General features: G+C 30.5%; 1 protein-coding gene across 1 annotated transcript; it reads left to right on the top strand.

The window, feature by feature from the left end:
- Positions 1-730: 730 nt before the first annotated feature.
- On the top strand, positions 731-7,838 carry LOC139498752 (uncharacterized). The gene is made up of 8 exons (XM_071287292.1): positions 731-828; positions 2,567-2,661; positions 3,674-3,790; positions 4,208-4,327; positions 4,945-5,001; positions 5,663-5,698; positions 6,271-6,349; positions 7,173-7,838. The coding sequence occupies exons 2-8, from the start codon at positions 2,601-2,603 to the stop codon at positions 7,654-7,656; spliced, it is 954 nt and encodes a 317-aa protein (XP_071143393.1). The 5' UTR covers positions 731-828; positions 2,567-2,600; the 3' UTR covers positions 7,657-7,838.
- Positions 7,839-10,889: the final 3,051 nt, after the last annotated feature.

Here is a 10,889-nt window from a genome sequence, read left to right on the forward strand (position 1 = left end):
CCGATTTAAGGAAACTATAAAACTTAGTGACGAGAATGATCTTGTCTATTCAGATTTTCTCTTTCAACATAACATCGAGCTTTAAAATAACAACAGTCAACTAAGAATGATTTAAATGAATGTTTTTCATTACACAGTTTTAAGTAACAACAGACAATGTTTGTCTAGAGTGAAAAGGGACAGCAAGGGTTAAGAGATGGAAAAATAAAGGCAACAGTAGTATACCGCTGTTCAAAACTCATAAATCCATGGACAAAAAACAAAATCGGGGTAACAAACTAAAATCGAGGGAAACGCATTAAATATAAGAGGAAAACAACGAAACAACACTAAAATGTAACACACACAGAAACGGACCAAGCCATAGCTATGATACAGAGAATGTATATCAAAGGGTAATTGACAATGCTACTTGTTAATCGGGAGCAAAATACAGTTAAATTTTGTGGAAATGCAAGACTAGGTCGTTCATTCATTCTTACAGTATACAATATAACAGAAAACAAGTTCGGTTCATGGAATTATTTAACTTGAATATCATTTTTTTCTCTCAATATAGTCGTGATTTATTTCATTTCGATACACGTTTTCTTATTACCATCCGTTTATTGCGGAAATTGAAGAAAAAAAATACACAAAAAATTCCCTTTAAATAACTATGTAATAACATTTAAACTTATTTTTCAACTAACTAAACACGAAAGGGTTCACCTATAAAACTTATTTTTAGTACAAAAACTACAAACGGATGTTTACGAACTAGTTCACCTTTGCTAATTCACAAACAATCTAGGACAGGAAATATTATCAGTTTCTATACATCCTAGGGTAAGTAATTATAGACTACTTTTGATTTATTTGGAAATGTTTAACGTTACGATTTATAGTAACTAATATTTTAAATAACCTTTACAATGTTTTTTAAAGATATAATTTATGTTCGTATTAAAGAAGTAACTGACTGAAAAGAACATTAATTTGCAAACAAAAAAGAAATAGTTACGCTTTCTTAGATGAATATATTCAAGAAGAATATATCACATATATCAATTAGAGACTTCACCATAAAAAAAGGAACACACAGGATTGGATGATATACTTAAGTATGGTGCAGTTGCTGTAGACATTTGAAACCATTATATTATATATCATTATATTAACTGATTAACTGATTGTGGCAAACGACAAGTTACAGCTACGTATAACAGTGTGCAGTTATGTTGTACTTTAACAACACTTTACTTATTTAGAGAGAGAATACAAACAAATTCATCGTTAACATTATTGATGTTCATCTCTTGTGACCGGATTTTCCTATTCAATTGTAGTTGTTTTGTTTATTGACAGCCAAATTTCATTTTAATTTTGTGCGTTGTTTTTGTCTTCAATCAGGCTGTTGTATTTCTCTTATAAGTATATTACACTTTCTCATTCTTTTATGATTTTAATAGGGCATTGCGTTTTTATTCATGTTATTATCGCCCTTTTGTCTCTGATTTATAGTTGTCGATCATTCCTGATAGTTCTACACTTGCAACATATAAATAGAATACTAGTAACACAAAACTATTATATGAGATTAGCTTGATTATATATAAGTTTGAAGTCATATTATACATCAAATGTATGCATCTCCTATGTTATCTTACCCACAACAAGGTTTACAATTATAAAACCATCAACACCCATTTCCTTTTTTACAAACATAAACATTTATTAAGTGTGTCTAACCTTGAACTACAATCAAACCTCATAAAAAGTAAAGTCTCGTTGTGTAGTGCAAATGTATAGAATTGATATAAAAAAGTACAACAGCTTCGTCACACATCAGGGTACATGGTATGTAACTTGACATGAAATTAAGAACAAAATGACAAACAAAAGTATGCAAAGCTAAAAATAAACACTAAAGACTGAGCAATCCAACCAAAACCGAACGTGATCAGAGGTGCTCTGGAAGGGTAACTAAAGTATCAATAGGACAATAGTGTAGATGAACTGTATACCAATAATCAAATTGACGATATATATAATCATGATAGTTCACATACACATGTTATCATTAATAATATATGCCTTAACGTTAAAACACAAACATTAATGTGTATATCATACAAAGGAAGTTACACGGTTAAAAGACGATAATGTACAGCACACACTACTAACTTTATTTATATACTGCGAAAAGATGATATGTTCATGAAACTAAATCACTTCGTGAACTTGCAAGCATAAAGCAAACATAAAGCAAGTGTTTTTGACATAATGAAGGACTAAACATGAATAACAATCTCAACTAAATGAAAATGCATTGATACGATACTTAGCGTGGTTTTTTAAATATTGAACACACTTTCACATTGCATTGTTAGTATAACCGTAACTGAAGATTTTGAGACACTGCATGTGTACAATGTACAACCATTATTTTTTTTTCTTCCAAGTTGAATAAACAAAAATGATTATTTTCACGCTGACAAAGATATTTAAATATACTTGTTGTGTATACACCTGAATAACATTATTGTTTTCTTGGTAATGATTCAGAAATAACTTCCGTTTTCAGTGAAATACCTGATAACCCGACAGGGCTGGTAACCATGAAATTTGAATATCTCATTTTGAGTCCATTGTTGTGTATTGTTGCGAATGATGGTCAAGGTAAGAAAAGATGACACACATAGCTAGTGTAATACATTTACACGTCATGATTAATTTCATTGAACCTAATAACTGTTTATTCAAATGTTTACATCGACCTATTTTAAAGTTGCTAATTTGAACATACGCAACAAAACATTAACGGTGAGAAGACCACTGGATATAATAAGAGTCAGTCGTCACGAACAAATTATTGACTTGAGCTCTTTAAATTATAAATATATGCAGACTGGTAAATATGAATTGAAAATTTACAAAACATCACATACATAAGTTTAATATCGATACCTTCAGGTGTGGTTGATCTCATTTTATATACAAAACATAAACTGCATATGTAAACCATTTACTACTCAATCGTCTGAGAACTGATGATCCTAGCTATTTTTGGCATAAACTGTAGAGCATAGCAAAACAGTAACACTATTAGAAATAAGTTAAGCTAAAACATTAATCAACTGTAAATGAAAAAAAATCGCAGAAACCATTTGAAGACAGTCCTGTCTATCTATCGTAGTTTATTCTTGGTCGACTTGACCGAGAGAAATAAGTATGACTTTTTAAAAGAAAACATATACACGTTGCTGGAGATTTGACGAAAACCCTAATTTTGTAATTTTGCACAATTTAACGGGAGAGCGTGTATATATCTATCACGTGTATGCACCTGCATTATGAATAACATTGTCAGCTACGTCTTTCATCCACAATAACTCACTAGTGACACTAGCAAAACAAAAGGCCAGATTCAGAACAAAGTTGAAGGGCATCAATTCAATGATCTTAAAAATAATTATGGTTTTAGTACTATATAACCACGATCTATCCGATTGAGAATGTTTTGAATAATATATAATTTAGTCTTTTGCAATTTATTATATTTATTTGTGAATGTACCAACAAATTCAAAAATGCTGTCCGTTCCCAAGTTGTGTGGTTTTTTTTTGTTTTTTTTTTTGAAGTTATTGTCTTATAATAACTTCTGGCATCTAAATATTTTCTTTCATTTCAGGATCTTGTTTAAATAGTTGTGGACAAGTTTATAACAGTAGCCTTCCTTGTCAGTGTAACTGGGCTTGTACAAAGTTCAAAAACTGTTGTAATGATTATAATGATTCCTGTCCAAAAGGTATGTTAGTGTTTATCTAAATCCTTTTATTTCCGGCGCACACCAAGCTCAAAAAAGTTGAAAGTGTAAACGAGGCAATTCGTAATTGGCTGATATTAGAAAACAACTAGATCTTATTCGAATAATAATTGTCTATATCAACTCGAAAATTTGCCTACCCTAACGTTATATCGTAAATTGAGCTATAATACTCTGTATGTATCCCTGTATAATATCTTTTGAGATGAATTTTATAAAACAAAAAATATTATTGTACTAGAACACCAATACCAGCGTGCTGGACTATTATTTGCAAGTTCAAACAGAGATATTGGTACCCCGTTTTGACATAAGTTTTTTTTTTATTTGTTAAGCACTATACTAATGCAATATTATGTATATTTCGTAAATCGTAGACTTTCATAATTGCTATTGTAGAACTTTGTGTCGATAGTTGTGGACAACCGTTTAACATAACACACCGTTGTCAATGTAACAAAGAATGTAAAACTTACAACAACTGTTGTGATGACTACGATACTTTCTGTTTACTACGAGGTTTGTTTTATTAATAAGTTATGAATATCAAAAAACATTTCTTATCCGTTGTAGTATGAGATCGACTTAAAGTCTCATCTGATACATAATGTAATCGGTTTTGTTCACTGACACATTGCGTTACGGAGGGAAAAGAAGAACCTGTCGTTTCATATTTTGTTAGATCTTGCAAGCACCTTCACGCCTACAAATCAAAATACTTATTCACGAAATCTAAATCATTTGTCGTGCAGCAAAATAATGTCTCAAAATTGGGAACTTAATAACAAAATGTATAACCATATCATGTATACGCAATGTATGTCTGAAATCGTTAAATAGTAAAATATGATAATGATTATTGCTGACTGGACGCCATTAAATAAACGCTCGACGAGACCCAAGAAAACAACGTCAATGAGTTTCCGACAATGTTATAGTAATACATTTATTGCCAATGTGAATCGTCATTCTGATACTTTTCATTTAGCCCGATGAAGCCTGAACCCTAATTTCTGAAAATGAGATCTTTGAACATTTTTTATTCGAATTCAAAATCAGGTTTGAACAATCTATATAAATAAATCAGAATCACAAATTCATCTACTACGTATACAATCATGTGTTTTACCTTATAGTTAATGACTCCAGCACTACAGAATATACTAGATCTGATACAACTTTTATCACTTCAGGTAAACATATTTTATTTATGAAGCAACGAACAACCAATGCATATTTGAAACTCCAATTGTGCAATAGCATATATGGTACAAAAATGTATAAATAAATTTACTAATGCTACCTTATTCGTACATTGTGGTTTAAAACCGCAAAAATAAAATATCAAATTATAGTTTAGTCATTCATTCAAAACTAATGATAAATGTTATTGATCTTAAATGATTAGTTTAACCCTTTTTGTGTTTTGAACACAACGTTGAGAAGAGAGAGGCGAAAGATACCAGAGGAACATTCCAACTCATAGATCGAAAATAAACTGACAACGCTATTGTTAAAAAAGAAAAGACAAACAGACAAATCATAGTACACAAGACACAACATAGAAAACTTATGACTAAGCAACACGAACTCCACCAAAATCTTGGGTAGATATACAAGTTACAGGTAGCATAATACAAAAATGATTGTATCTTAATATATACCAGTCGCAGTGTATATATAACTATCTACCAATATACATATAGATAAATAGATAAAGAAAAACATTCATTGTTATTTGATTTAAACTTAAAGTGCCTTTTACAAATTTCCTATAGCCTTGAAAAAAATAATCGGTCTATATATATGTTCTGATTACACAAATACATTTCACTTGATAACTTTATTTTGCAGTTTATAATGAATCTAACACAGAAGAAAACAGTTCTGGTATGGAAGACGTTATTTATGTAAACTATATTTCAATTACTAGTATAAGTTTTAAAAAAACTATTTGAATCAAATCAATATTTTGAAATTGTCAAAAAGCGTTGGCAAACATCATACTCGAACATAATTTGTAAAGTTCCTTCACCACCTACTTTATTAAAATTGTATTTAACGATACACACATTCAGGTTTAGGAATACTGCGTTCTCTAAGTTTTCAAATAACATAAAGAAAACAGTTGTCTAGAAATTCTCATAAGCTTTCCTCAATGGATAATTGATTTTTTTTCTCTTTTGGTTATCTTTATATTGGGACAGTTTTGTTTTTTAAACAGCTTAACATCGTATTTAAGAATATCTAGGTGAAGTAAATACATATTTGGATCGGAAGATTTAAAAATGATATTGATCTAATGAATAACTTGAACTAATTATTTTATAGAAAACAGATATTACTAAACTAAGTGCAAAACACATGTATTCATGTTCACAGTAACTGACCAGAGGTTCAGTAGTGTATATCAGTTAGGGGTATTCATCCAATGAATTAAGTGTTTTTCCCCATGATTTCAGGTATAATTGCTGGAGTTACTGTTTCACTAGCGGTGGTTGTGCTGATAGTTGTTGTGATACTGGCACTCGTTTACAGGAAGTAAGCATTCCTTGATTCTGATAAGATCAGGAGCCAACACCTTAACAAAGCACATACATATTTAAAAAAGATGCGAAACGGCATGTAGTACTGGGATGGGAAAATAATAATAATACTTGTTTCTGTACACAGATAACATTTAAAACGTTTTAAAACAAAACAAATTTAAAGTTTTAAAATATCAAACGTTTGGGAGCACACACAATTGAAAAAAGTTTGTATCCACGAATATTACATTAGATGTATGTTTCACTAGAATACGTTATTCTGATTGGCTAACTGCACATCACGTGTTATTCCTTAAGCAATTGCATTACTCAATAAAACTCTTCATTCATGATAACATGAGGTCCCACAATAAAGTGCATAGGTGAATTAAATAAAAAAATTATAAAATTCGTGTTTTCATGATCCTAGCTAAAAAATGTAATTATATGTATTGAATGCTCTTTTTTTTTTTTTACTTCATAGGGTTGTAAAGCGCTTCCGCGCTTCATACAAAATTTACTTCGGTCAACGCTTTTACACCCCAATGAATTTACAAAAAGAAGCATTAAATTCTTAATTAAAAATTATTTAACTCATGCAGGGCCAAGGGTTGCAAGTATCTTAATCAAATAAGCAATAGATACGAACTTCCGTCATTTATTCCTGATGTTTAACATATTCATTTTTTTTAAACTTCCAAACTTTTATCTTTGGTCGCACATGATATAAGCTAAGCTATACTGGAAAACGCATATCTAGCACACGAAAACCAGTATCACAGGAATTCATGCCCGTCTTACTGATCCCGTCCTTATATATTTGTTTTTCATTGTAGGATACGTCTAAGAAAACAATTACTATCCCAAACAGTGGTTAATGGAAAACGCACGTCTAAAATGAACTATTATGTTACGGACAATGTTCAAGAAGATCAATATCATGACATTGATATAGCAAATGGGGATTATTGTTTAGCAGCTGCTATATCTGATGATACGGCCAATATTGAAGGGAACGAAGATGGTGACACAACATATGTTAGGGCAATATCGGGTGTTTACGATGAACTAAACGGAAAAGATAAGAGAAAAATTCCGACAAAATATCAAAATGAAAACACATCGAAACTTGAGAGAAGCAAAATGGAAATGTATACTTTAACCTCTAATCTCACAGTTAATCAACAAACACAGGATAACAATTCAAGTGTTAAATGGCAAACACCAGATGCAGAGGACTTTGATCCTACTTATAATCATTCTAATAACGTAATTGTGAGAGAAGACCTAAGCAATTATGATCATTTTAGCAACCAATAGTAATCTATAGGTTACAATATTTGGAAATTATGTTCCATTCCTACTATCAATGAAACGGAATATCTCCAACAAGACTTAAAGGGAATATGGCTATACTCTTAATATTGAAAAAGTTTTCATCTCTATATGCAAATCCTCGAAATTTAACATTTATGTTTAGAAACAATTAAGATAAAACATAATTCTTCGCTACATCTTTTAAGAACTAAAACATAACAAGTGTAATAATCTGACATTGCTTTATTGTATGCAAATGTATCAAAATTGCGTTTATCATATGCACGTGAATTTTTACACAGAGATTCCAGGTATTGATTACTGTGATTACAATATTTACAAATACCACAAGGACAAGTCCATCTTGTGTATTGTTTGTGGCTATTTCACCAGATAGTGTACGTAGACTTATTTTTAGAGTCTAACGTTGTTTTGTTTGGTACAATACAATACTAGACTGTTTAAGAGTAACACATTTGAGAATGGAAAAATGCATGAGGAATGTGTCAAAGAGACAATAACCCGGCTGAAAATAAAAAAAAAAAAACCTAAGGCCACCAAAGGGTTTTCAATACAGTCAGAAAATCTGCCCCATAATCAAACGTATGTACTAGTTCAGTGAAAATGGAGGCCATACTAAACTCTAAAATATATAAATGCACTAAAATTGAGAATATATATACAAGACTAAAAAGTTCAAATAATCCTGACTGTGGACAGGCGCAGACATGCGGCGAGGATAAATGTGTTTTGTAATGTCAAGTTTGTTATCCCTTGGGTACTCACTGTTTCATTAAGCTTCGCCGCGAGCAAACGTTGGTATCTTAAGGAAAACTGTTATTGCCATTTTAACAAGTCAAAAAGTGTAAAGTAATGGATTAGTGGCTATACAGTTACAAATGATCGACGTCATCAGTGGCAAAAATATATTTTCAAACAGTACTCAAACTGATTTTAACTATACGTATCGTTATGCGTTTGTTTTTTATGCATTTTATACTCTTGATTTAATAGCTTCCTTGTGAGCAACAACCCTCCATCAAGAAAATCATAAAAGGAAATACAAGCACGGGAATATCGTATCAATTGGGAAATATATATATACCGTATGCAGGTGCTGCTGGAATGTTAATACTTAGAAATGGACAGTTCACAAACGGAAAGTTGAAATCATCTCTTTTGTCGTAAAGTTTTGTTTTCAACCGACCCTGATTATCAATTTCTAGATGCAAGTCTAGATATGCCGACGTAACTGTATCTGTAGTATTCTTTATATCTAGTTCAATGGGTTAGATGCGTTCAACATAGTCACCAATTTTACGCCTAGTGTAGTTGCATTTGGTGAAATTTAGTGTGCAAATATCTTATTTTTTTCACATCATGGAAGATAGTGGTTTGCAACACAACGCAAAAAAAAACTAGCAAAAGTCTGAGAAACAAAAACACATTTGAAAATTTAGATTTGTTTCTAATTTTCTTTTTTTTTCTTTTAACGTCCTTGATATATCTTCTTTTCTTTCTCATATCTGTAAATATGAATCAGATAAAAAAAAAGTTTAGACACGGACAGAATAGCTTGCTATAGGTCAAATTACATCATAAATATCCTTTAAAAGCATCACACAAGTATTTCTATCGTTTTCTTTTTTTTCTTTATTTTTTCTTTATACTTAAACGTCTTGTTATTTGGAAAGACTGACTGTATAACCCCCCCCCCCCCCTAAAAAAATCTTCGTTTGTTTGTTTTAAACATGTTAAATGTCGTGGCCTTAATGTTATGTCTATATTCCCTATATTGAATTCTGAAAGTGCTGTCCATCATCTGTTTATTGAGATCTTCATTTTTATGATTTCCTTTTGAAAACAATAATTGACTTTTGTGTTTGTACTACATGTACATGTATGTGATCAAATACTGATTAAACGGCAGAGTTAAACTTCTAACCCTCGACAACCTTGATATCGCCCATACAATTATATACGCTATGTACATGGTGAACACAATCAAAGGTAATGATTTGATTAAATAAGACTTACTTCTTATATTTTATTGCCTTAATGACATGTTTATTAATATGGTTCGACTTGTTTGAATATATAGCATTTGACTTTTTAGTACAAGATACGGTTTGATGAACATGTATGTAGTACTACGTACATGTATATTTGATATTTACGTTCAATCTTTATCATACATGCATCAACTATCGACAATTACTTGTTTAAAGGAAAAATATAAGTTTACATGAAAAGGAAATCAGTAACATGTACATCTTGTAAGTATACATTGCATACGCTAACCCACTTTCATTGATACATAATTAATTTTCTTTTTATATAATTATTATAAATTTTGAAAATATACGAACTTAATAAATGACAATAACGCTAGCAATTGTATGCAACTGATGATTTTTCTGGATTAATCTTCACCAGGAACGATCATATCCGGACGAATAAATACCGCAATACACAAAAGAATAGCTATATGACCAAATATACTAGCAACTGTGCGTTAAAATCTTAAACTTATTTCCTGTATTATTAGCAATAATTTCGTTTTCATTTTTTTTCAAACTTCTGAGTAGTCAACTTTTCGATATTTTCAATTGTTTTCGTGTATTAACTTTTGTATAATTTATTTGTACATATATATATACAATGTGTGCACATATCCTAATTAAAGCTTTAAAATGGGAAAAAATCTGCAAAGGAAGTGAAAAACATATAAAAATACTTATTCAACTTGTGAGGTGGTTGATGAACGGCAAATTAGGAAAACAAATATATATTTTTCTTCGTATATTCAATGCGTGATATCTTATTTTAGCTAGAATTATATAAGTTCAGTGGTTGTCGTTTGTTGCTATATATCCTTTTTGTTTTTTGTTCGGTATTCTATTTATAAATAAGGCCGATGATTTTCTCGTTTGGATTTCTTAACTATGCATTTCGTTAGCTAACTATGCGGTAGATGTTTTATTTATTTTTGAAGGCTAGTGTAAACCATTTCACATCTTCTTATTTTTTTGTAATCATATACAGCTAAGAAATTAATTATATTTAATCTTTTTGTAGAAATCCAGTATATCTGAACTTGAGCATATAAATAATACCCGTCAAATCATTTGAATGTCAAGACTTATAATCTTTACAAAAATTAAGGTTTCTGATTTGTATACTTGATTTAATAAAGAAAAAAAAACTTAACTATAAAATCACAATAATCTTAACAC

This window comes from Mytilus edulis, chromosome 12 (assembly GCF_963676685.1).
Source record: "Mytilus edulis chromosome 12, xbMytEdul2.2, whole genome shotgun sequence".
NCBI classification, from domain to species: domain Eukaryota; kingdom Metazoa; phylum Mollusca; class Bivalvia; order Mytilida; family Mytilidae; genus Mytilus; species Mytilus edulis.